The sequence below is a fragment of the Urocampus carinirostris genome, chromosome 10 (assembly GCF_059441175.1).
Source record: "Urocampus carinirostris isolate Australia breed hairy pipefish chromosome 10, RoL_Ucar_1.0, whole genome shotgun sequence".
Lineage (NCBI taxonomy): Eukaryota > Metazoa > Chordata > Actinopteri > Syngnathiformes > Syngnathidae > Urocampus > Urocampus carinirostris.
In genome coordinates, this window is record NC_142358.1 from 38,339,797 (window position 1) to 38,367,738 (window position 27,942).

Consider the following 27,942-nt stretch of genomic DNA (forward strand, 5'->3'; position numbering starts at 1 on the left):
GTGAAAAGTAAGGCTGGCATGCTTTTAGTGGAGGCTGGCACTGAGGACGTCAGATATGAATGTTGCAGCCTGCTGACATGATCATTGAGGCAGAATCGGATGGGATGGCAGCAGACATCGGGCATGCAGGTAAGGCTCCGATTAAGGACGCTTACAAATAACCTAAAGCAAGCTTTTAAAAAAGGATCGCATGTTTATTTGTCTCATTTTGCTGCGGTTTGCAAGCACAAGTTACAATCTCCTTGCAGAAATGGTTGCACCGTCTTTTTTAGTTTTCTTATGTGTTTAGGCAAAGCACAAAAACGTCAATGATTTATCCACAAAGGGAAACAATGAATTATTTGCACAAAAACAGCTGCACGATATAATAATATAATACTTAAACATGTGCTCAAAGGCAGTAGCCCGAAGCTGGAGGTTTTAAGTGCCCGTTCTATTTTTTTCCTTTGCAGGAAAAGAAAACAGAACTTTACCCCACTAAGAAAAATTAAATAAATGACATCTCAAACTATTGAATCCTAGAACTTCTAATCCACAAATAAACTCCCGATGCATCTTCTCTAGTATGACTATTTAAAATACGTATGTGAGGAACACGATTTTAAAACAGTTCAAGATATAGGATTGCTCGTTTATTTGTCTTATTTTGGTTGTTTTTTTACTGCATTTTGCAACCAAAAATTACAACCTTCTGGCAGAAATTCGACGAAGAAAAATGTTTACATAGTTTAAACAAGAAAACAAGATGATACCCCGAAAAATGAAATTAAAATACAAAAGAAATGACACGTTTAACTATTAAATCCTATAATTTGTAATCCACAAAGAAACTCATTTATCTTCCTGAGTTTGATTATCTAAAATACGTGTGTGAGAACACTATTTTAAAACACTTCAAGATAAAGGATTGCTCGTTTATCTGTCTTATTTTGTTGTTTTTTTTACTGCATTTTGCAACTAAATGTTACAACATTCTTGCAGAAACTCGACTAGAGAAAACCTATACAAAATTTAAACAAGAAAGCAGAACAATGCCCGACAAAATCAAATTAAAAAACAAAGAAATGACATCTCAAACTGTTAAATCCTATAACCTCTAATCCACAAAGAAACTCCCGATGCATTTGTCTTCTTGAGTATGATTTTCTACAAAATTTAAACAAGAAAACAGAATGATACCCTACAAAATCAAATTAAAAAACAAAGAAATGACATCTCAAACTGTTGAATCCTATAACTTCGAATCCACAAAGAAACTCCCGATGCATTTGTCTTCTTGAGTATGATTTTCTACAAAATGTAAACAAGAAAACCGAATGATACCCTACAAAATAAAATGAAAATGAAATGACATCTCAAACTGTTAAATCCTATAACTTCTAATCCACAAAGAAACTCCCGATGCATTTGTCTTCTTGAGTATGATTTTATACAAAATTTAAACAAGAAAACAGAATGATACCCTACAAAATAAAATTAAAAAACAAAGAAATGCCATCTCAAACTGTTAAATCCTATAACCTCTAATCCACAAAGAAACTCCCGATGCGTTTGACTTCTTGAGTATGATTTTCTACAAATTTTAAACAAGAAAACAGAATGATACCCTACAAAATAAAATTTAAAAAAAACAAAAAAATGACATCTCAAACTTATAGTAGTGTCACTAGCGAGTCTTATAACTTATAATACCCAAAGAAACTAATTTATCTTCTTGAGTATGATTATCTAAAACACGTTATGTAAGGAACAATTTTTTAAAACACTTCAAGAAAAAGATTGCACGTTTATTTGTCTTATTTTTGTTGTTTTTACTGCATTTTGCAACCAAATGATACCACCTTCTTGTAGAAATTTGACTAAGGAAATTGTATACACAATTAAAACAAGAAAACATTGATACCTACAAAATAAAATAAAAAAACAACAGAAATGACACCTTAAACTATTAAATCCTATGATTTATAATCCACCAATAAACTCTGGATATGTGTGTCTTCTCGAGTATAATTATCTAAAATACATGTGAGAGTAACACTTATTTAAAACTGTTCAAGAAAAATAATTGCACGTTTATTTGTCTTATTTTAGATGTTTTTACTGCATTTTGCAACCAAATGTTACGACCTTCTTGCAGAAATTCGACTAAGGAAATTGTAAACATCATTAAAACAAGAAAACAGAATGATGCCCTTCAAAATGAAATTAAAACACAAATAAATTACATTTCAAACTCACAATCGTATCACTTTTGAGGCTTATAACTCATAACACACTAAGAAACTCTGGATATATGTGTCTTCTTGAGTACAATTATCTAAAATACGTATATATTTTATTTTATTATGATTTTGGTTGCTTTCCCTGCAGTTTGCAACCGCCTGCTCCAGATGCACATTTTGTAAACTTTCAATATTTATTCAGCGGAAATACAATGACCATTTTCTGTTTTGCTATTGAATACAAATAACTGTACAAGAGATTAGACATGGATCTCCTGTTTAAAAAATGTAGAAAACAAGTATTAAGATAATAGCGGTGAGTGGTATTATAAGGTAGAGGTTGTCGACTGGCCTCATTTGTCAGAAAACGGTGGATCAGTTTGTCTTATTGTGGAATTTTTAAACACTTTTTAATAGAAAAAAAAGGAGAAACTTGGGATTGGAATGGAATTGTCTTAATTGTCATTGACTGAAAATGAGTTTACATCGTTTACAACTAAATTAGACGAGGTACTCCTCAATAAACGTGTAATGAACCCTCTCGTGGTTCTCCCTTCTCTACCTTTTTAGACAGCTGGCATGAAAATGTAAATATTTTTTTTTCTACTATTAAGAACAAACTGGGAGAAGTCAAAACATTAAATAAAAGTTAAATAAAATATAATTTTTCCTGGTTTTCGAGCAACCAAGAGGGGTTAAAAGATAAAAATAAGGATATTATTATATTTACAAGGGCTGTGTTTTCAGAATGGCCTAAGTTGTAAGTGCGTCTTATATTAAGTGCAATGACATTCAGCAGCAACATTGTGCAAAAAAATAAGAATAAAGAAATGACACATAAAGATAAGATTTCCGATACCTGGAGAAAATATTTCCCCCGCTATTTTTTGTGCCTGTTTAGGTAAGAAACCGCTGTTCATTTTGGTTTTACAGGACTTGCAAGTCTGCCACAGGGCAGGAGAAGGAATAGGAGAATAAATGTGAAATTAATCTATGAGCATTATCTTTTGCTTTTAGAATTGTGTTTTTTTTTGTTAATCAAGCCTGAAAAAATAGGAAGTAAATTCTAAGACTTTTGAACTATTCCTTCTTAAAGGCATTTAAAGAAAAAAATATTTAATTATTCAAGAAAAAAGTAGAAAATGATGAACAAATGTGACTTTAAAACGTGTTTAAAAATTCTATAATGTGAAAAACCGATCCACTATTTCTTGTTAATTTAACCACTACCTTGTAAATAGTCCCTATATTTTATATTATTTTCATCTTTAAAGTTATTGATTACAGTTTTTTTTCTGGAGTGCGGAGCAGGAAACGATGTACTTTATGTAAAGGTCAACATCTATGAAGAAAATTATATTCTAATCCATTATCACATTTCCCTTTTTTTTTTTGCTTTTAAATAGTGTTAGTTTCTAACAACTAATATATTTTTTAAACGATATTTTTAGATTTTAGGGCTTTTATTACATGTTTATTCCGAGGTGCCATGTCTTATCTTGCAGTGAACAATTCGATGAAAATAAAGAATATTATGTTCTAATCCATTACAAAATTTCAATTTTTGTTTTTTGCTTTTAAGAAATCCGTATTGTGAAAAATGATGCACTATTTTCTGTCAACTACTACCTTCCTGATATATTTTTTACATTTCATTTTTATATTTTAATACTTTTATTACATGTTCATCCTTAGGTTTTATGTGTTATCTTGCAGTGAAAAATGTACACTAAATTGTATTTCATGACAATAAAGAATCTTAGGTTCTAATCCATTACAAAATGTAATTCCAATTTTTTTTTTTTTTTCTAGAATCTTAATGAGAAAAATTTATGCTCTATTTCTGTCAACCAATACCTTATAGATATTACCCAGCTATCCTAATATTCTCTTTTTAATCTCATTTTTTAATTTTAAGTCCTTTTATTACATGTTTATCCTGGGGTGCTAAGTCTAATCTCGTAAAGAGTATACACTAAGTTGTAGTCAATAACAAGAAAGACTATTATATTCTAATCCATTCCAAAATTTAGCTTTTATGCTTTTAAAACGTGTTTTAAAAAATCCTAATCAGAAAAATTGATGCTCCATTATCTGTGAACCACTATTTTATAGGTATTACCCATCTATCCTAATATTCTCTTTTTAATTAATTTTTTTCACATTTTAAGTCTTTTATTACATGTTTATCCTAGGGCCAAGTCTAATCTCGTAAAGATTGTACACTATGTGCTCATGTTGAGGTTTTTGAAATCTTCCTTGCCCTCATGTAGGTTTTAGATCAGGGGATGGTGTCATAATAGTCTGTAGTTTGCAATAGTATGTGGTCTGTGCAGCCCTTTAAGACTGTCGCTTCTTAAGCTTTCTTCATTTACCTCATGTTGAGGATTTTGAGTTTTTCCTTGCCCTCATGTAGGTTTTAGATCAGGGGATGGTGTCATAATAGTCTGTAGTTTGCAATAGTATGTGGTCTGTGCAGCCCTTTAAGACTGTCGCTTCTTAAGCTTTCTTCATTTACCTCATGTTGAGGATTTTGAGTTTTTCCTTGCCCTCATGTAGGTTTTAGATCAGGGGATGGTGTCATAATAGTCTGTGGTTTGCAATAATCTGTGGTCTGTGCAGCCCTTTTAGACTCCTTGTGATTAAGGGCGTCACAAATAAACATGACTTGACTATGTGGTAGTCAATAACAAGAAAGTCTATTCTATCGTAATCCATTACCAAATTTCCCTTTTATGCTTTTAAAACATGTTTAACAAATGATGTAATGAGAAAAACTATTTAATTCAGCACGCTCACTGTCAGTCGTTAAAGTCCATCCAACTCTTTCTGTTTCAAAAAGTATGTCCCTAATATTCTTTGCGGATCAGAAAATCCTTCCAAGTAAAAAGCAGCGGGGAGGAAAAAGAAAACAAACTCATCCACGCCGTAAATCGCCAGAGATTTTCTTGCCTCGGTCTAGAAGGAGATGACATCCTTAATTGAAGGCAGCGGCCGTAAAACGTCCGAGTGTGTGATCTGGTGTCCGTCGTGACATTACTTTGTCAAGTATTTGCGTGCCCCGTTACCCACAAGTATGCGTTGATGGTGTTTTAAATCGACTTTTGTTCGGAATTTATTAAAATTGTAGTTAAACTCATGTCGACTCCGCAGATTTCGACCGGGTTTTAACTGCGGGGAAAAACATGAGTTGTAGCTTTGAAAATAATGTATTTCATTGTTTTTGTGATAAGGCTTCAAGGTGCCTAAATATTGTTCCCATTCAAGAATATGAAACCAATTTTCTAAGCGTAGTTACTCGAACAAACTCATAAAGCTGCAAACTGTCATCACATGCCTGTCAGGGTCTTCTCCCACGTTTCCGTACTTTTGCATGTATTGCCGTGCTAATCGATTAGCCCCACTTTCACGTCGATACCGGGAAGAGAAACAAGCACGGAGGTTTGAATCGTTTCTCCATCTTGTCATGCTTTTCAGTAAAACATGACCCTTCCCCAATTAACGATCCATAAAAACAACAGTTTGAGTTTATGGATGTCTTTTACAGTTTTACAGTCTACATAAGTTTGACCTTTTTTAATTCTTCTTATCGTGACGTGGTTTTTCTATAGTGGTTCCGGCCCAATCGGTGTCTTCTCTGCTCCGAATGTGCATTTGTGTGTGAGTGTGTGTTTTCAGAATTGTTACGAGAGTCTTCTCGTTTTCCTGTCCTATTTTCCCTTTTAAATTTCTGGCTTGGATGATAACAGTCGGGGATTTGATTTGTTTGCGTTGACATGTCTCATTAGAATAGAATAGAATAGAATAGAAAAAAAAAACATAACAAAACACCACATTCCTAAATACAAAGGGTGTAGGTTTAGTAAAATAAAATAGAATACAAAAAAATAGAATAGAAATAAAACAGAATAAAATAAAATAGAATAAAATAGAAAGAAACAGAATAATATAAAACGAAATGGAATAAAATAAAATAGAATAAAATAGAATAGAAAAAAGCAGACTAAGCTAGAATAAAATAAAATAGAATAAAATGGAAAAAAAAGAAAAAAAGAAAATAGAATAAAATAGAATAAAATAGAATAGAATAGAATAAAATAAAATAGAATAGAAAAAACAAAATAAGCTAGAATAAAATAATATAGAATAGAATCAAATAGAATAGGAGAAAATAGTATAAAAAAAATAGAATAGAAAAAAATAGTTTAAAATAAAATAAAACAAAATACAAAAAAAAATAGAATAGAAAACAAGAAAATGGATTACAACAGAAAAAATAAAATAAAATGGAATGAAACAGAAAAAGAATAAAATAGAAAAAAATAGAATTGAAAAAAAATAACAAAGAGGAAAATAAAAAACAAAATCAAATAGAATAGGAAAGAAAATAAAGAAACACATTAAAATAAAATATAATAGAAACAATTAAAATACAAAAGAATAGAATAGAAAATAAAATAGAATATAAACAAATAAAGTAGAATAAAATAGAACAGAACAAACCAGAACATAACAGAAGAGAACAGGGGAAAAAAAACAACAGAACAGAATAGAGAATTGTCTTTATTCTCATTGATAACAATGTATTGAACATTGCTTCCAACAAAATTGGACATGACACTCCAGGATTAACATGTAACGACAAAAGAGGGAAAAAAAGATAAAAAAAAAAAACATAAGATGGATTTGGGGACATTTTCAAAGTAGTACTCATAGCCTGTCCTAAATTGTAAGTGCATCAGAAAATAGTGCAATGAAATTAGCAGCAAAACTGAGCAAAAAGTACAGTAAAAAAATGAAAACGGCAATAGAGTACAAAGATACTAGTGTAAATAATGAGAGAGAGGGCGTTTAGGGAGGGGAATTGAGCCCCCCTCGGGTGGAGTCACCAGCGATCTGATGCTCGTGCACATCGAGGGCAGATCCTGCCATATGTAGAAATGAATACCAAGAATGATATGCCATATAAATAAACTAAGACATAAATAAATCACGTAATAACTAAATATGGGACCTGAATGCAATTTATTCATGTATTCATGCATTTGTCATTTATTTTGTCTTTTTGTGTTGTGTTGTGTAGTTTGTCCTTTATTTTGTTAGGAATTTTCATGTTTTTTGTCCCGTATTTTCTCATATATTGTAATTATTTTGTTGTGTATTTAGCCGTGTATTTTCTTGTTTATTTCTTCATGTATTTTGTCAAATATTTTGGTGTATCTTTTGTCATTTTTTTTCTTCCGTGTATTTTGTCACGACATAATGTTATTCAAATGAGGAGGTGGTCCAATCGCCTGAGCTTTTCACCTATTGGTTGATCAGTGATTAACGAATCGGCTAAAGGTCTGTCAGTTTGACACAATATACGTAATAAATATAATAGGCAACAGTATACACGAGAAAATGCATAAAAAATACATGACATAAAACTTCACAAAATACATGACCAAATACTTGAGAAAAAAAAACCTCACAATACACGACATAATACCTCACAAAATACAGGACTAAATAAATGATCAAATAATGACAAAATACATGAAAAAATACATGACAAAACACATGACAAAAAACCAAAAAGAAAATACATGACAAAGAATGTAATTAAAAAACAAACCACAAAATACCTGACAAATTTCTTGAGGAAATACATGTCAAAATACACGACAAACACCTGACAAAAGGCACGACTAAATACATCCATCCATCCATCGTCTGCACCGCTTATCCTCAGTAGGGCCGCGGGGGTGCTGGAGCCCATCTCAGCCATCTTCAGGCAGTGGGCTGGCAACCAGTTCAGGGTGTCCCCTGCCCACTGCCCGAAAATAGCTGGGATGGGCTCCAGCACACCCTGAACTGGTTGCCAGCCAATTGCAGGGCACACAGGGACAGACAACTCACTCGCTCATTCACACCTAGGGACTATTTGGACTGGCCAATTGAACTGACATGTGGAAGGAAACCGGAGTGCCCGGAGGAAACCCAGACGAGCATAGGGAGAACATGCAAACTCCACACAGGAAGGTTTGATCTCATGATCTAAGAACTTTGCCGCACACATGCTAACCACTGCGCTGCCGTATTTGGACTGGCCAATTGAACTGACATGTGGAAGGAAACCAGAGTGCCCGGAGGAAACCCACACGAGCATAGGGAGAACATGCAAACTCCACACAGGAAGGTTTGATCTCATGATCTAAGAACTGTGCCGCACACATGCTAACCACTGCGCTGCCGTATTTGGACTGGCCAATTGAACTGACATGTGGAAGGAAACCGGAGTGCCTGGAGGAAACCCACACGAGCATAGGGAGAACATGCAAACTCCACACAGGAAGGTTTGATCTCATGACCTGAGAACTGTGCCGCACACATGCTAACCACTGCGCTGCCGTGCTGTCCCGACTGAATACATGACAAAATAAATGAATCGCATTTTGTTGTGATAGAACTCACATCAAAATACACAACAAAATAAACGACAAAGTACACGACAAAGTGCACGACAAACTACATGACGAAATAAATTAATAACATTCTGTTGTGATAGAAAACCCAACAAAATACACAACAGAATACAGGACTAAATAAATGATCGAATACATGACAAAATACTTTTGGAAAAACACGACAAAACAAATGAATTACAAAATACACGACAAAACAAATACAAAACATATGATAAAATACACGAGAGAATAAATGACACCTTCACGACAAAATACTTGAAAAAAAACACGTCAAAACACATGACAAAATGCACGACCGAATACATGACAAAATACACGACAAAATAAATTAATAACATTCTGTTGTGATGGAATACAAAACAAAATACACGACTAAATAAATGACAAATACACGGAAAAAATATGACGAATACACGACAAAATACTCGACTAACTAAATGACAAATACACGAGAAAATAAATGACGAATACACAAAACAATTGAGAAAAAACATCAAAATACATGACAAAACACTTGACAAAAAAAAAATTGCAATATACATGAGTAAATACATGACGAAATACACAACAAAGTACACGAGAAAATACATGATGAAATCCATGACAAAACACGACACAAAATGGACAAATAACTACACCACAAAATACACAACACAATACACGAGACAATACATGACGAATACACGACAAATACTTGAGAAAAAACACGTCGAAATACACGACAAAATACATGGCAAAATAAATTAATAAGATTCTTTTGTGTTAGAGCACACAACAAAATACACGACTAAATAAATGACGAATACACGACAAAATACTTGAAAAAATATATATCAAAATACACGACAAAACACCTGACAAAATAAAATAAATTAAAAAATAGACAAGAAAATACATGACAAAGTACACGACAAAGTACATGACAAAATACATGACAAAATCCATGACAAAACACGACATAAAATGGACAAACATCTACAACACAAAATACACAACAAAATACACAACAGTATACACAAGAAAATACATGACAAATACACAACGAAATACTTTAAGAAAAAAACACGTCAAAATACACGACAAAATACATGGCGAAATAAATTAATAACATGCTTTTGTGATAGAGTACACAACAAAATACACGACTAAATAAATGACAAAATACGTGACAAAGTACACGACGAAATATATGACGAAATACATGACAAAACACGACACAAAATGGACAGACAACCACAACACAAAATACACAACACAATACTCGAGAAAATACATGAAAAATACACAACAAATACTTGAGAAAAAACACGTCGAAATACATGACAAAATACATGGCGAAATAAATTACTAACATTCTGTCGTGATACAGTACACAACAAAATACACGACTAAATAAATGATAAAATACGTGACAAAATACACGACAAAGTACACGACAAAATACATGACAAAACACGACACGAAATGGACGGACAACACAATACACGACACAAAATGGACAAACATCTACAACACAAAATACACGACAAAATACACAACACAAGACACAAGAAAATACATAACAAATACACAACAAATACTTGAGAAAAAACACGTCAAAATACACGACAAAATACATGGCGGAATAAATTAATAACATGCTTTTGTGATAGAGTACACAACAAAATACAGGACTAAATAAATGATAAAATACGTGACAAAATACACTACAAAGTACACCACAAAATACATGACAAAACACGACACGAAATGGACGGACAACACAATACACGGGAAAATACATGACAAATACACAACAAATACTTGAGAAAAAACACGACAAAATACACGACAAAGTACACGACAAAGTACACGACAAAATACACAATGAAATACATGACAAAACACGACACAAAATGGACAGACAACTACAACACAAAATACACAACACAATACACAAGAAAATACATAACAAATACTTGAGAAAAACACGTCAAAATACATGACAAAATACATGGCGAAATAAATTACTAACATTCTGTCGTGATACAGTACACAACAAAATACAGGACTAAATAAATGATAAAATACGTGACAAAATACACTACAAAGTACACCACAAAATACATGACAAAACACGACACGAAATGGACGGACAACACAATACACGGGAAAATACATGACAAATACACAACAAATACTTGAGAAAAAACACGACAAAATACACGACAAAGTACACGACAAAGTACACGACAAAATACACAATGAAATACATGACAAAACACGACACAAAATGGACAGACAACTACAACACAAAATACACAACACAATACACAAGAAAATACATAACAAATACTTGAGAAAAACACGTCAAAATACATGACAAAATACATGGCGAAATAAATTACTAACATTCTGTCGTGATACAGTACACAACAAAATACACGACTAAATAAATGATAAAATACGTGACAAAATACACTACAAAGTACACCACAAAATACATGACAAAACACGACACGAAATGGACGGACAACACAATACACGGGAAAATACATGACAAATACACAACAAATACTTGAGAAAAAACACGACAAAATACACGACAAAGTACACGACAAAGTACACGACAAAATACACAATGAAATACATGACAAAACACGACACAAAATGGACAGACAACTACAACACAAAATACACAACACAATACACAAGAAAATACATAACAAATACTTGAGAAAAAACACGTCAAAATACATGACAAAATACATGGCGAAATAAATTACTAACATTCTGTCGTGATACAGTACACAACAAAATACACGACGAAATAGACGAATAACTACGTGACAAAAGAAATGACCAAATAAATACCAAAAAAAGACTAAATTCACAAGAAATAAATTAATTGTATATATGTATTTATATATTTAGCTATTATGTGTTTATTTGTACAGCATGCAGGTATTTATTGATGTATTCATACATTTCTAAATGCAAATGTCGGATCTGTCTTCTATCTGGGGCGGCAGTAGCTCAGGAGGTAGAGCGCTCGTCTTGGGACCAAGGGATCCCAGTTCGAATCCCGGCTCGTCCGTGTTACATGTCGAAGTGTCCTTGGGTAAGACACTGAACCCCTAACACCCCAATAAGCAGGTTAGCGCCTTACATGCCTGCAAGGCCGCTATTGGGAAATGTGGAGCACATTGTAAAGCGCTTTGGGAAGTCATCAAAATGAAAAGCGCTATATAAAAAATGCAGATCATAAGGGCGATGTCGGTGTCACGTAAAACGCTTCCCCTCACCGAGTTGTCACCGCTTTTCCGAGATGGTGCGACGATTTATTGCGATGCCATCAAACAGGAAGTTGAAGTGACGCGCTTCGCTGACTTGACTGAAACTTGACCTGTTTTGAAAAATGGTCGGGGGTGCAGGTGCTTCTCATTCTATACAGGGTGTCCCCCTAAAAATGTAAACATATTTTTGCCACAGGTAACTACATTATTTATTCTTTCTTTAGAGACTGAACCATCGGTAAGATCTTGGGCCTGGACCCAAACTCAGCCCAAAATGTCAATCATCAAGTCGGGCGAGTCAGGTCTGAATCAAAACGGGAGCCAGAGTCAAAAAGTGCTTGCCTTGCATGTGCGGAGGTTTGCTGACGGACTGACAAAGAGTGACAGGAAACGAGTGGCAGCTGGGGCTGAAAGAGTGAGCGCAGGTATGCGGGCAACTGACAGAATCGTGACATCTTGAGTCTCAAATAGATACTCCGACCATACATGAAGGAATGTAGGCCTATCTCTTTTTGGGGGCATTTTAAAAAAGATTTCCCGCGAAAATTCGCTTAGGATAGAACAATTTTTCTTACGTTCTAAAATTTTTTTTTGTGAAGAAAGACATTTTAAAAAGAGGGAAAAAAACACAGGTTTCGAGGGTAGCCTCAACGGCAAGATGGCGGCCAATCATGTCAGCTCCCTCTAGGTTAAGAGAATCTTATTCCAAATAAATGCTAATATCTCAACTGCCGATCCGAATTATGTTGATAATTGCGAAAAGAGAGAGAGGGGGTGAGAAAGAAAAAAGATAAATAGAAAAAAAGGGAGAAAGAGAATGAGAGAGAGGGTGGGAAAGAAAGAGAAAAAAGAGAAAGAAAGAGAGAGTGAAGGAAAGAGAGAGAAGGTGAGAAAAAAATAGAAAAAGGGAGAGAGAGAAAGAAAGCTGGAGAGAGAGAGAGACAGCGAGATAGTGAGAAAGAAAGAGAATAAATAGAAAGATAAAGAAAGAAAAATAGAGAAAAGGAGAGCAAGATAGAGAGAGAGAGAGAAGGTGAGAAAGAACAAAAGATCACGAGAACAAAGGGAGCGAAAGCGAGAGAGGCGAGAAAGAAAAAAAGAAAGAAAGAGATAGAGAGAAAGAAAAAGAGAGAAAGAAAGAGAAAGAGAGAGATGGACAGAGAGACAGATAGACTGAGAGAGTGAGAGAGAGGGTGAGAAAGAAAGAGAAAAAAGAGAAAGAAAGAGAGTGAAGGAAAAAGAGAGAGAAGGTGAGAAAAAATAGAAAAAGGAAGAGAGAGAAAGAAAGCTGGAGAGAGAGAGAGAGACAGAGAGATAGTGAGAAAGAAAGAGAATAAATAGAAAGATAAAGAAAAAAAAATAGAGAAAAGGAGAACAAAGGGAGAGAAAGCCAGAGAGGTGAGAAAGAAAAAAAAGAAAGAAAGAGATAGAGAGAAAGAAAAAGAGAAAAAGAAATCGCAAGAGAGAGAAAGAGAGAGATGGACAGAGAGAGACAGATAGACTGAGAGAGTGAGAGAGAAAGAAAGAAAAAGATATAGAGAGAGAAAGGAAAAGAGAGAAAAAAGAGCAAGATAGAAAGAGAAAGAGAAAAAAAGAAAGAAAAAGATATAGAGAGAGAAAGAAGAAGAGAGAGAAAAAAGAGCAAGATAGAAAGAGAAAGAGAACGTGAGAAAAAAAAAACAAAAAGAGATCAAAGGGAGAGAAAGAGAGAGAGAGAGAGAGGATGAGAAAGAGAGAAAAACAAAAAAAAAGACAGAGAGAGAAAGAAAAATAGAGAAAAAGAGCAAAAGAGAGAGGGTGAGAAAGAAAGTGAAAAAAGAGAAAGGAAGTGAGCTAGAGAGAGAAAGAAAAAGAGAAAAAAGAAAGAGGAAGAGAGAAAGAAAGAGAGAAATACTACTACAATTGCTTTGCGAGTGGTGCCTGGCTTGGCTGACATCAAGTGGACATATTTAACACCGCAGCTCATTTTTCTCTCTCGCTTCTCTCAGTGTCCTCTCGAGGGCCTGATTCTGCTCGCGGGCCGCCTTTTCGACACCTATTCTCTACAGCAAGGGTGTCGAACTCATTTTAACTCGGGGGCCGCGCGATAGAACAAACATTCTGTCGGGGGCCGGACGAGTAGATTGAAGAGAAGGGTGGAGGGGAGAGGAAAGCTAAAGAAAAAATGAAAGAAAGAAAGAGAAAGAAAGAAAGAAAGAAAGAGACAAACAAGGAAACAAAGAGAAAGAAAAGGAGAGAGAAAGAGAGATGGGTGGAGGGGGAGTTGATAGCTAGAGGAAAGAAAGAAAAAAAGAAAGAAAAAAGAAAGAAAGAAACTAGTAGACTAGTAGATTAAAGAGAAAGAAAACCAGATAAAGAAATAAGAGAAAGAGGGAGGGGAAAGGAGAAAGGGCAGGACAAAGAAAGAAAAAGAGAGAGAGAGTGAGAAACAAAAGATAAAAAGTCTTGAGAGAGGGGGAAAAGAAAGGGATGAAGAAAGAAATCCAAAGAGAAATGGAAAGATAGATGGAGAGAAAAGATAAAAGAAGGGTATGAAGAGAGACAGAGAAAAGGGAGAAAAGGAAAAAAGGAAGTTAGAGCAAAAGAGGTTAAAAGATACAGAGAGAGAAAGAGACAAAGGGCAACAAAGGAAGAGAAAAAGAGAGACTCAGAGAGTGAAAGAGACAGAGACAGAGAAAAGGGGTGGAAAAGAGAGAGAGAGAGAGAGAGAGAAAAGAGAGAAAAGGAAAAAAGGAAGTTAGAGCAAAAGAGGTTAAAAGATACAGAGAGAGAGACAAAGAGCAACAAAGGAAGAGAAAAAGAGAGACTCAGAGAGTGAAAGAGACAGAGAAAAGGGGTGGAAAAGAGAGAGAGAGAGAGAGAGAGAGAGAGAGAGAGAAATAAATACAAGTGCAGTGTCTTTGTGAGAAGCACCATTCTTTAGCAACATTAAGTTGACATATTTCAACCTGCAGCTCATTTTTCTCTTGCGCTTCTTTGAGTGTTGTCTCGCAGGCCGGATTCAATCCCTTAGCGGGCCTGATCTGGCCCGCGGGCCGCCTTTTCGACACCTATTCTCTACAGCAATAGTTCAGCTTGAATAAGCTAGCCTCCGTAATGGAAAGGGGAAGTGGAAACGCACCAAAATGATCGGGAAAGTCATAGCAAATTAAGCTTCTACAAATGAGGTTTTATCCGCACTCCTCCTCTTATGCCACTAGGGGGGCCCGACGTTTGATTTTCTGCCCTGTGGTGAGGAAGAATTTATCGAGGGGTTTGCGTTCCCATCGGCCCCCCGAGGACCTCCTCAGGATTGTGAACTGTCCTCAGATGCCTTCTCTGAAACGTTTACTCGATGGAGGAAGGAAATCTTTTGGTGTGAGTTGGTTCCCCCAGGGACTGAAGAACATGCATTCTGTACGTTTGGAGTTTGTTCTGTGGTTTTATCGACATAAACCGTTTCCTTATTACTCACAAGCAGAATGCCGGGCGTTGACAGGCATTCTCCCTAGGGGTGTTAAACTCATTTTAACTCAGGGGCCACACGATAAAACTAAGATTCTGTCGGGGGCCGGACGAGTAGATTAAAGAGAAAGAAAAAGAGAGTTAAAGAAATAAAAGAAAGAGGGAGGGAAAAGGAGAGAGGGCGGGACAAAGAAAGAAAAAGAGAGAGAGGGAGAGAGCGTGAGAAACAAAAGATAAAAAGTCGTGAGAGAGGGGGAAAAGAAAGCGAGAGGAATAAATAAATTCAAAGAGAAATAGAAAGACAGGAGAGAAAAGAGAAAAGAAATCGCGAAGGGTATGAAGAGAGAGAAAGAAAAGAGAGAAAAGCAAAAAAGGAAGTTAGAGCAAAAGAAGTTAAAAAACACAGAGAGAGAAAGAGACAAAAAGCAACAAAGGAAAAGAAAAAGAGAGAGACAGAGAGTGAAAGAGACAGAGTGGGAGAGAAGGGGTGGAAAAGAAAGAGAGAGAGGGAGAGAGCGTGAGAAACAAAAGATAAAAAGTCGTGAGAGAGGGGGAAAAGAAAGGGAGAGGAAGAAAGAAATCCAAAGAGAAATAGAAAGACAGAAGGAGAGAAATGAGAAAAGAAAGCGCAAAGGGTATGAAGAGTGAAAGAGAAAAGAGAGAAAAGGAAAAAAAGGAAGTTAGAGCAAAAGAGGTTAAAAAACACAGAGAGAGAAAGAGACAAAGAGCAACAAAGGAAGAGAAAAAGAGAGTGAAAGAGAAAAGGGGTGGAAAAGAAAGAGATAGAGAGAGAAATAAATACAAGTACAGTGTCTTTGTTCAAGGCACCTGGCTTTGGCAACATCAAGTTGACATATTTCAACCTGCAGCTTGTTTTTCTCTTGTGCTTCTCTGAGTGTTGTCTCGCCTGTTTGACACCTGTGTCCTTGGGCAATGTTGTCGGGGTTGTTGGCAAGCTGAGCCGAGCGCTTTCCGAAAAAGAGCCGGGATCCCTGTCACTCACTGCTTGTTTGACGGAGTTTGTACGGGTGCTTGAAATCCTTGAAAATGCTCGAGTTTTGGGTGAAGTGCTTAAATGCTTGAAATTGTTGCCAGTGCCCTGTGACTCTATAGAGCACGAATTAAATGAAAATAAAAAGTGTGTGAAAATGAGGCAGACATGCCTGCCCTCCGTCATGATGGCCACACCCACGAGAACAGCTCTATTTAGAAAATCAACTCTTTTGGCTGGGCTCATTGAGAAGAGCAGGCTCTGTCAGCTCAAATGGCTTTTCAGATGTTTAGATTTTTTTTATGGGTTAATTTTCAATAATATAGAATATTAGAAACCAAATTATTCAGTGATTAGTCTTTTCATATGTTTAGCAGGGGATCTCTGAAAAAACACACAAAATATAAATTAAAATATTTACATATTTACACAAAAAATGTAAAATACAAAACAATTTTAACTTTTTACAAACTGAACCGATTTAAGCTCAAAATCCCAGAAAATACCAAACAATAAACAAAAAGTTAAAAATATTAACTCTTCAGTGCTATGAATAAATGGTAAAATTTAAACAAATTATTTGATTAATATATATATTTTAATAAAATCAGACACAAATCTTTTGAAAAACACGCAAAAAATATAGATTGACATTAGTAAAATAAAAAGCAAAGATGAACAATCCCTAAGATGGAAAGATGAATGCACATTATTACGCCACATCTGGTGGTGCTGGTGTGCCGGCTCCTCCCATATTCGTTGTCACAATATGTTAACCCATTTCGTAACAATGACAATAAAGGTATCTCATCTCATCTCATTAGCCGTACCGCTTATCCTCATTAGGGTCGCGGGGGGGCTGGAGCCCATCCCAGCAATCATCGGGCAGTGGGCAGGGGACACCCTGAACTGGTTGCCAGCCAATCGCAGGGCACACGGGGACAGACAACTCACTCGCTCATTCACACCTAGGGACAATTTGGACTGGCCAATTCACCTGAAATGCATGTTTTTGGAACGTGGGAGGAAACCGGAGTGCCCGGAGGAAACCCACGCAAGCACGGGGAGAACATACAAACTCCGCACAGGAAGTCTGGAGCCGGATTTGAACCCACGACAGGTTCCCATGACATGAACTGTGCCGCACAAGCGCTAACCACTGCGCCGCCGTGCTGCCTACAATAAAGGTATATTCTATTCTATTCTATTCTATTCTATAAAACCCTTTCCATCTTTGTGTGATGTAGCCAAGCTGTGCGTGCATTGTTAAGCAGAATGGCAGAATTCGTGTCAGTTTATAGCAGCCCATTGACACAAATCTATCGTAGATTATAGATAGGAGCAGCTCAAAATAGCACAGAAATTGTGCAAACAGCAAGATGGATCAATATCAACAAAAAACTGTTTTTCTTCCTTTGAAAAACTGTTCTTGAAAGTGCTTGAAAAGTGCTTGAATCTGGCCATGAAAAACCTTTACAAACTGGCTCAACATTTGACCCTTTTTTACCCTATTGCGCAATCCTCGTGGGGATCACTTTTCGAAGTGCGCCTCATCACACTTGTGAAACTTTTGTTTCTAATTTCTTCACCAAAACCACGAACCGCTTTCAAAATGTGAATTTCTCGCATTTTCTTCTTTCATTCTCACGTTTTGCCCGCATGACAGACTCGGATGTTTTTTTTCTCACGATGAGAACGGCGTCTCACCTTTTGCGCTTCCCGTCAACTTGGGGCGAGCACCCCCCTCGATAGTGTGCGGTCGGGACGACCGCCGACATATGGCGAACAATTACGGCTGTGAATTTTGCAGCACCGCAGATGAATGGCTTTCATGCGGAGTGCTGCGTCGTCTTTTCTACTGTTGTGACGTGCGACCAATTTGATAGGTGGCGGTGAAGGCTGTTAGGAATTAAATATTCAAATTTACCGTTTACCAAATTGTTCGAATTAGTCATCTGACTCCATTAACCAAACACCACCTAACTTTTTGTGAAAAGACAGACAAGAGACCGGCATTTCCACACGGGGGCAGATTTAATTTCTTAAATAATTTAACTAAGTGAACTCCATCGAATTAGCCGAATTAGTGTCGCTTGAGTCTCCGTCAAGCCTCCTCTCTCGATTCTCCCTCTCGATCTTCTCAATCTTTTGAAGTTCTTCTTTCGACCCACGTCTCTCCGCCAGCTGGTGTGCCGGCTCCTCCCGTGGGTGTGCCAGGAAAGCCCCCTCGTCTCGATGTCTGGAACCCAAGCAACTCTGCGTCACCAGGGACTCTCTTGCGTGCTGATTATCATATCAGTTGTCCCAGTTCCCGTTGTTTCTGTAAACCTCATTCTAGAAAGAAATCAAGGTTGCATTGACCTCGCCCCACAGCTCAGCCAGTGAATATCTTTTGCATTTAAATGTAATTTGTATTTGATCGTACAAAATCCTTTGTAGTCAAATGTATGAAATCCTGCAAGGCGCTCAGAGGAGACCTCTGAACTCTGTATATGCGTTATGTTTTGATATATCATGTGGGGAAGGAAAACAGCAGTTGTCAAACTATTTCTAAACAGTTAAAAGCAACGGCAAAAAAAACACAGTCAAACAAACTAAAGTGGTACCTCTAGTTTCGAATGTATCTACAGTCCATGGAGATGAAAAACACACCTGACTCTGGACACCGACACCTGTGTTTTAGCATCTTCTAATTCTCGACAGATCCAACCCAAGTTTGCATGCGTGCTCCCAGCATGCTCTTCATGTCACCGTCACAGTTTAGAGACGAGGATGGGGGAGGGTTTTCGCCTAGGTAGCAAGAAGGAGCACATAGCCATCATTCAATCAGTCCAAATTGAAGACATTTTAGCAAATTTCCATGAAGTCTCGTAATTTGTGGAAAAAGGGTTGGCAAGCTGGGCTAACGCTACGGATTGACAAAAGCCGGCTAAAGCAGACATCATTGGATCAGTTTTTCAATAAACACAAGGTAGAAAGATAAATCATTATTTTTATTAATCGCTTTATCCGTCGTTTTATTTTTACATAATTTGCCTCTTGTTTTATGTTTATTGTGCGGTAAACTCATTTTAACATGTATCTGTTTCATGTTCCGATGCTCTTTTATGATTTATTAAAAAAAAAACTGCACTTTCTCGGGCTTGAAACAGATTAGCGCATTTATACACAAAATGCGTCTCTAGTTACGAAGTTTTCAGGTTACGAAGCTACTTCTAGAACGAACTAAATTCGTAAGCAGAAGTACGGCATGAATACGTTCTGAGGTGGGGCTCATAAAATTAGATTACTGTATAGCGGGGGATAAAGCCCTCTGGTAATTAGCTAATTCACCCAAGATGAAAACATTTTGGTAAAAAACCTAATTGCGATTTGTTTCGGACCAGTATAGCAATTTTTGTGCGAGTTATGTTATGAGGAATACCTGGAGTATGACAATAATACAACTTTTTTATTTTTTGAAACTAACAACTCATTTTTTTGCGATCCTGACTCCTTTTGGGAGATCGATAGAGAGGAGGGGATTCCCAGCCCCCTTGCTCCGCCCCTTTTAGACGACAGGGGATACAGTGGGAGAATTCTTGTTTTCTGCAGCAGTACATGGGTGGTAAGCATAAACTCCCTTCCCCCCCTCCAATAAAGGGAATAGAATACATGCAAAAGAAAAATGACATTTTATTTACATTGTGGTGTGACATGATTTGACCTGGTTGAGTGTAGTTGCAGGTGGATGCAGGAGGGGAGGAGACAGCGAAAAAATGAAAAATGGGACTAAATTCAAACATTTCTCTTGTGAGGATTGTCATGCCTTTAGAATATTTCTCTGCTTTTTTTAATTTTTAATAACGGTCATCGATTGGTTACGGCCATGAAATTTAGCTAATGTAGGAATTTGTGTGCCCTCTTTTGCTCACTGCAAGCTTTGTTCCCGTGGCAATCACGTTTCTGCATCCCCTTTAACATCTATTGTATCGCCAACTCACAAAGCCTTTACAAATCACATAAGACTCTGAACTGAATGAGAAAGAAGAAAGGCATTGTGGGAGGGAGGTCTGCCAATGGCATATCGGTATTTCCATGATGTTGTGAACCAAGCCAATAGCACGCCAGCACCTTGAATGATGTCGACCAATAGCGGACATGTATATTGGAATGAAACTCGCACTTAAACGCTCAAACGCGGTAAATCATTTGTTGTTGATGTCGTAGAGAGGGGAAAGTATTCTTAAGAGAGGCCCCAAAACTTGAAAGTGAAAACACCTTAAGGTGGGGTCGCCGTATCCCGAGCATTTATCGTGCAAATGTTTCAACCAACTATTTTATGAGTCAATCCTAAATATCCCCAGTTGGAAATTATCCAGCTAACTAGATTGCTAAATGCTATGTAGACCAGCTTCTTTTTAGTATTTTTCCTCACCTGGTTTCTCTGTACCTTGCCATGCCTTTTTGCATAATTCTTGTTTAGGGATTTCTTGTGTTCTATAAATCCACTTTTGAATTGTGTTTATTCAGCAGATTGAATGGTGAACCTTTGCTTTTTTTTGCACTTAATCTGAAAGCCCGTACAGAACAATGTGAGCAGTTTTGTGGTTAGCACGTCTAGCTGCTAAATTAGGAGGGCCGCGGTCCAAATGTTGGTTTCCTGTCACATTCATGTATAGTTAAATAAAAACAGAGAAAAATGTGAATGGGAATTTTTTATTAGACCAAATATGTCTTGGACTATCCATCCATCCATTATCTGCACCGCTTATCCTCAGTAGGGTCGCGGGGGTGCTGGAGCCCATCCCAGCTATTTTCGGGCAGTGGGCAGGGGACACCCTGAACTGGTTGCCAGCCAGTCGCAGGGCGTGTCTTGGACTAATCTCATCTCATCTCATCTCATTAACTACACCGCTTATCCTCAGTAGGGTCGCGGGGGTGCTGGAGCCCATCCCAGCTATTTTCGGGCAGTGGGCAGGGGACACCCTGAACTGGTTGCCAGCCAATCGCAGGGTCTTGGACTAATAAATATATATTATTTTCTTCTAGTGGCAGATTATTTTGCTTATTTGAAATGTTATCTATTGTATTTTATGGCATTTTTTAGGATAAGCAGCACAAAAATTAGAATGACGGATGGACAGTAGTTACTTGAGCTCATTTTAGGCCTGATTTTGCCATATTATTGAATATATGAATTTAAGACAAATATTTAAAGATCAAAATCTTCTACATCTGCTATATAAGATGATATAAATATTAATACAAAAAAAATATACTAAATAAATATTTAATTGCTATTATTATTTAATTATTTTATTTATCAAAATTATTTATGATTGTTTTTTATTCATGTTGGTTTTACATTTTATTAGAATATTTAACAATATTAAAAAACAATAAGCACAATTATAAACCTCTACAGTATATTACAATTTGCCCAACCAAACCAAAGAAAAACTTAATCAAACTATTTAAAAAAAATAAAAAATAAAATACATATGTTACTACTTTAATAAATATAATGGAAGATAACAATTAAAATGGGCAAAATTATTTACTTCCGCGAAATTAGATTGTTTTGCTATTTTAAAGTATTTTTATTTGACTAAAAACAAATCAGAATGTAATGTTGTGGTCAATAACAAAAAAGACTATTATATTCTAATCCATTCCAAAATTTAACTTTTATGCTTTTAAAATGTATTTAAAAAAATCATAATGTGAAAAATTGATGCTCCATTATCTGTCAACCACTATTTTATAGATATTACCCATCTATCCTAATGTTCTTTTTAATCTATTTTTTCACATTTAAAGTCTTTTATTACATGTTTATCCTAGTGCCAAGTCTAATCTCGTAAAGAGTGTACACTAGATGCTCATGTTGAGGTTTTTGAGTTTTTCCTTGCCCTCATGTAGGTTTTAGATCAGGGGATGGTGTCATAATAGTTAGTAGTTTGCAATAGTATGTGGTCTGTGCAGCCCTTTAAGACTGTGCCTTCTTAAGGTTTCCTCATTTACCTCACGTTGAGGTTTTTGAGTTTTTCCTTGCCCTCATGTAGGTTTTAGATCAGGGGAAGGTGTTATAATAGTCTATAATCTGTGTAGTCCTCTGATACTCCTTGTGATCCTCAAGATGTTAGTCAAGTCATGTTTATTTGTATACCCCTAATCACAAGGAGTCTCTAAGGACTACACAGCCTATAGACTATTAGAACACGTTCCCCTGATCTAAAACTTACGTGAGGGCAAGGAAAAACTCAAAAACCTCAAAATTCAACAAGTCAAGTCAAATTGATTTATCTACCTGTAATGAATTATATTGTTTAGCTCGTTTGAAACATTTTTCAATTTACTAAAAAAATGAAGTAAAACTGTAAGAGAAAACCTTTTCAAAATGAGCAACATTTCTATATTTTTCTTAAAATAATTAAAACACCAGGCGGCACGGCGGGGCAGTGGTTAGCGCGTGTGCGGCACAGATCTGAGGTCATGGGTTCAAATCCAGCTACCAACCTTCATGTGCGGAGTTGGCATGTTCTCCCCATGCTTGCGTGGGTTTCCTCCGGGCACTCCGGTTTCCTCCCACAATCCGAAAACATGCATGTCAGGTTAATTGGCCGGTCCAAATTGTCCCTAGGTGTGGATGAGCGAGCGAATTGTCTGTCCCTGTGTGCCCTGCGACTGGCTGGCAAGCAGTTCAGGGTGTCCCCTGCCCACTGGCCGGAGGTGGCTGGGATAGGCTCCAGCGCCCCGCGACCCTACTGAGGATAAGCGGTGCAGATAACGGATGGATGGATGGAATTAAAACACCATTTTAAATGAGCAAATGATCTAAGAATTTACTTGATATGCTTCATTTTTCTCCCAAATGTTCTAAGTGGACTATTTGCTTCACATATTTAACTCGAGACCTACGTAGACGGCTCACTGCACCCTGTTTTTTTGCAGGTGGCGGACTGAAGACGATGCTGGATGCCATGGAAGTACCAAGCCACGCTCGGGATCTCCTCCTGCAGCTCAACAGCCAGCGCACCAAAGGATTCTTATGCGACGTCATCATCGTGGTGCAGAACGCTCTTTTCCGGGCGCACAAGAACATTTTGGCTGCCAGCAGCCTCTACTTGAAGTCTTTGGTGGTTCACGACAACCTCATCAACCTCGACCACGAGATGGTGAGTCCCGGTGTCTTCCGGGTCATTCTGGACTACATCTACACCGGCCGCCTTACAGACGGGGACCCCGCCTCCCCGGGGGAACCCAACCTGGGGGCTGTTTTGGCGGCGGCCAACTACCTGCAGGTGCTTGATTTAGTTGCCCTTTGCAAAAAGAAACTCAAAAGAAATGGCAAGTACCCACCTCGTACCGCTCCCGCCTTTCTACCCTACAGCAAGATGAGCGGTATGGGTTTGGGTAGCGGGGGTCGCTACAGGGTGTCGGCTCCCGTTATCCAGTCTTGTCCTCCTGGGGGGATTATGAACAGCCACACGCCCCGCCCCCCGCAGTTAGAGGAATTAGTTCCCCATCGGTTGTCCATCCACACCGGGGAGTTGTACGCTCCTACCTCCGTCCAAGGCCCCCAGGCGTTCCCGTCTATGCAGTCGGTGCTGCCGGCTCAACTGGGCTTGCGTCCGGCGCTCTCAGAAAGGAACTGCTCTCCGAACTATGGGTTGGACCTCTCCAAGAAGAGCCCCAACTCCCAGTCCCAAAACACCCCCTCACAGTCGCACCTGGTGAGCAACCACCACGACGAGGAACGAGACGCCACTCCGATCGGACACGCCAGTCCGGAACGGCGGTCCAACGGGATCCCTTCTGATAAATCAGAGATGGTGGATCAGACCAACGCTCTCCTTCCACCACAGTTTCCCCAAAACCAAGCCCTCGCTCCCCACTTGCCGCACCTCCATCGCCTCCCGTGCCCGCCTAGCCCAGACACCCTTACCGAAGTCGGGGATGCCGGAAGAGAGGTGGGCAACGTCTACCGGTGGGTCAAAAACGAGCCCATGCCCTACGCCGTCGAGGACGAGGAAGAAGACGAAGACGAGGACGAAGGGGGCGAGAACGGAGAACGGCGGCACAACCACCACAAGGAAGAGAGCGAAGGTCCGGATGATAAAAGCGGGTCTGGTACCGAAGAAACCGGGAGCAGCGAAGGTCGTCCGTCACCTTCCGGGCCCTTGGGGCGGTTCCACGTTCCCTACGAGCCGGAGAGTTTTGGAGATAACCTGTACGTCTGCATACCGTGCGACAAGGGCTTCCCCAGTTCCGAGCAACTCAACGCCCACGTGGAGACCCATACCGAGGAGGAGCTTTACGGAAACTCGGGGGGCGAGCTGGGAAACGGGAACAGTGGCAAAAACATCAGTAGCAGCGTTAACGGCTACGGCGGGTTGACAGGTGGAGGCAGCAACCTTAATAGCCTCTCCCACCTGGAAACCAAATCCAACCATGGTTTGGCATCAGGGACCATTGGGGAGATGATCCGTCCTTACCGGTGCTCCTCTTGCGATAAATCCTACAAGGACCCGGCGACCCTGCGCCAGCACGAAAAGACCCACTGGTTAACCCGTCCGTACCCTTGCAGCATCTGTGGCAAGAAGTTCACGCAGCGTGGCACCATGACACGCCACATGCGAAGCCATTTAGGGCTCAAACCCTTCGCCTGCGACTCCTGCGGCATGCGCTTCACCCGCCAGTACCGCCTGACTGAGCACATGCGCATCCACTCCGGAGAAAAACCCTACGAGTGCCAAGTGTGCGGTGGCAAGTTCGCGCAACAGCGCAACTTAATCAGCCACATGAAGATGCACAGCGGTGGCGTAGGGGCCGGCGAGGGCAAGCTGAAGCTAGATTTTGCGGAAGGCATCTACCCCTTGAGCAAGTACACCGCCGAACACCTAGGTCTGAAGCAGGAAAAGGCCAACGAGCTCCTCCTGCAGGCGCAACAACAACTGGCGGCCGACGCCAAGGTAATGGAGAGCCTCTACCCGCTCTCGAAACTGGCTTCGGAGCACCTGGGGTCTCTCGGCCACGACAAGATAGGCCTGTGCCAAGGTCTTCCCCCGGCCCAGCAGGCCCTGACGGAAACTCGCGCCATTGAGCGCTACTCGCCTAGCTAAAACCAACATCGCCAATTGCCGCACGCAGTATTCCGACACCGTTCACCTCAAGTAATTGCACCTCTGACTGTGGCGACTGTAAGTGCCTTTCTTCGCATCCAACCTCCTACTGGAAAGGAGCTTTTTGCTATCTATCCTGTGACCAAGAGACACTCGCTTAAGAGCAGTATTTAAGTCTTGTGTATATGCAAAAAAAAAGAATCCAGACATTGAGCCAAAGCATCGAAAACGCTTATTTATTGTTTTTGTATTCATCCAAAGAGAAGCTTATACTCTTTAACCTGTCTTATATTTAGCGAATGGACCGCATTAAGGATTTGTGTCCAGCTCATCTGGACTTTAAAAGAATGGGAGTTTTTTTGTCTTGAATCTAACGCAACCATAATTTTGGGGCTTTTAGTCAAGCTTGTGTCAGGTTAAATTTATTTGTATGTTACAAGTTAGGGCGAGCAATCAAAATGCCCCTTTAAAGGGACAGTGTGTATTAAATGACCACTAGATGTCGCTCTGGTGTTTAATGCAACCAAAGATGAATGCAAATAAGCACATCAAAGTGACCAAAACGCACTCTTTTACACCCTTTTACAAGTTTCTCTACCTACGAAAAGAAGCACGGTCATATGATAGTTCATGTCTTTCCAGTTATTACTCAAATCGATATTTTTCTTTACCACTAGAAGGCGCTAAATAATACAAACTGTCTCTTGAATACTAATATTAATCTACCTATTCAAGAGTTCCTTTTGAGTTGAAAAATGACTCATTTTGGTCAGAATTCTGAATGGTTTAGCATCTAAAAGGAATGAGAGTTTTTCATAGAATAAATGTCTTTCTCCAAAATGCGGTCAGGAAGAAAATTTCCATAGAGCTAGCACACAAAATGCCTGCAAATTCAATACAAATGTGAATTTACCTTTTGAAAAAATACTTTTTCTTTAAAATGATTTACCTTGAATGACAAATAAGTTTTTTTATGGAATAACAGCTCCCCCCAAAATGTGACTTATACTCAGGAGCGACTTCTAGTCCCCAAAAATATGGTACGAGATAGTTTTTCCACCTAGTCGTGGTGTGATTGTGGTTAGGGTTTGACTGTGAATGGTTTTCCTATTTGATGCCCTGCGATGGACTGGCAAACAATCCAGAGTTGTCCCCTGATAGACCCCAGTACTTCGGAGGCCGGTGTAACACTTTAAATCTTCCCCCTTATGTATATCATGGTTCACGGATCCCTAAACGGATCCTAAGTACAGCCTAGTGACACCTATCCTTCTCCAAGCCATTTTTGAGGTTAGGTTTTGCTCTGTTATCATTTTTGAAAGTCCTTTAAAGCTCGTCGACACCCGCAAACGAAAACTCAGCGTCTGTTGGCGGCTCATAATCTCATATCTGCAAAATCCCTGTCCGTCACTGTGGGTGTCACCCCAGGACGATTCCAGTCAGGTTGATGAATCGCACCGCGTCAATTCAGGGATTTGCAAGGCCCACGCTACCGTTGACAGACCAAAGTGAGTGTCTAACACTTAACACGAGCCTTATCTCCCTTCTCCCCCTTCTCCCTATTTCACACACACTTAGCGAAGCTGCTAATCTGTCAGCGATACGAGTGAGAGACCTTCGGTTGTAGTAGGGCCCAGCTGTTGGGTGCCGGTAATCCCCGTGAAATCCCGCTTTTTTCTCGAATAGGCGTCCCGCTGACCTCTGACCACAAAACTGTGTTTTCATGCAGGGAATAGTCCGACTCGGAACAGAAGTAAGATTTTTAGAAAAATCTGAATTAATCGTTTACAAGACTAGGGACAAAGAAACAGGGTTGGGTAGGGCATTGTATGTTCGTTTTGCCGGAGATCAAAGAGATCAAAGCCAGGAGAGAAAGTTTACCACGTGTTGTGAGTCATAATTTTATTCATATTTAGTTTATTTTGTCTTTTATTAGCATATTTGGTATTGGAGTCATCCAAAAGTCATTGAAAGTAATCCAGTTAAAGTAACCCTACCCAACCCTGCTATCTATCTATCTATCTATCTATCTATCTATCTATCTATCTATCTATCTATCTATCTATCTATCTATCTATCTATCTATCTATCTATCTATCTATCTATCTATCTATCTATCTATCTATCTATCAGGGTTGGGTAAGTTTACTTTAACTTGATTACTTTCAATTACTTTTGGATTACTCCAACACCAAATATGCTAAAAAAAGACAAAAGAAACTAAATATGAATAAAATGACTAAATTTTGTGCAGGCTTGGGGAGTAACGGAACACATGTAACGGCAAAAATGATGTTGGCAAGCTGTTTGGATTTATTTTCATTTTATTTCTGTGGCATTTTATGTTAGTTTTGCCGGAGATCAAAGCGCTCTACCTCCTGAGCCACTGCCGCCCCATTCAAATCAATGTAGTAATAATCCTTTTTTTAACCA

The 27,942-nt window shown here is 38.5% G+C and overlaps 1 protein-coding gene and 1 long non-coding RNA gene across 2 annotated transcripts in view; both read left to right on the plus strand.

The window, feature by feature from the left end:
* hic1 (hypermethylated in cancer 1) lies at positions 1 to 27,280 on the plus strand. The gene is made up of 2 exons (XM_088345542.1): positions 1 to 129; positions 23,339 to 27,280. The coding sequence occupies exons 1-2, from the start codon at positions 60 to 62 to the stop codon at positions 25,507 to 25,509; spliced, it is 2,241 nt and encodes a 746-aa protein (XP_088201668.1). The 5' UTR covers positions 1 to 59; the 3' UTR covers positions 25,510 to 27,280.
* LOC148358872 (uncharacterized) overlaps positions 1 to 27,942 on the plus strand; it is a 288,823-nt gene that overhangs the window by 244,514 nt on the left and 16,367 nt on the right. The gene's annotated exons all lie outside the window — the stretch shown is intronic.

What these genes read in the sequence shown, in the direction of transcription:
- hic1 (XM_088345542.1), top strand. Translation starts at nt 60, where the DNA reads ATGTTGCAGCCTGCTGACATGATCATTGAGGCAGAATCGGATGGGATG. An exon ending in AGCAGACATCGGGCATGCAG is followed by an intron (nt 130 to 23,338) that starts GTAAGGCTCCGA and finishes GTTTTTTTGCAG; the next exon opens with GTGGCGGACTGAAGACGATG.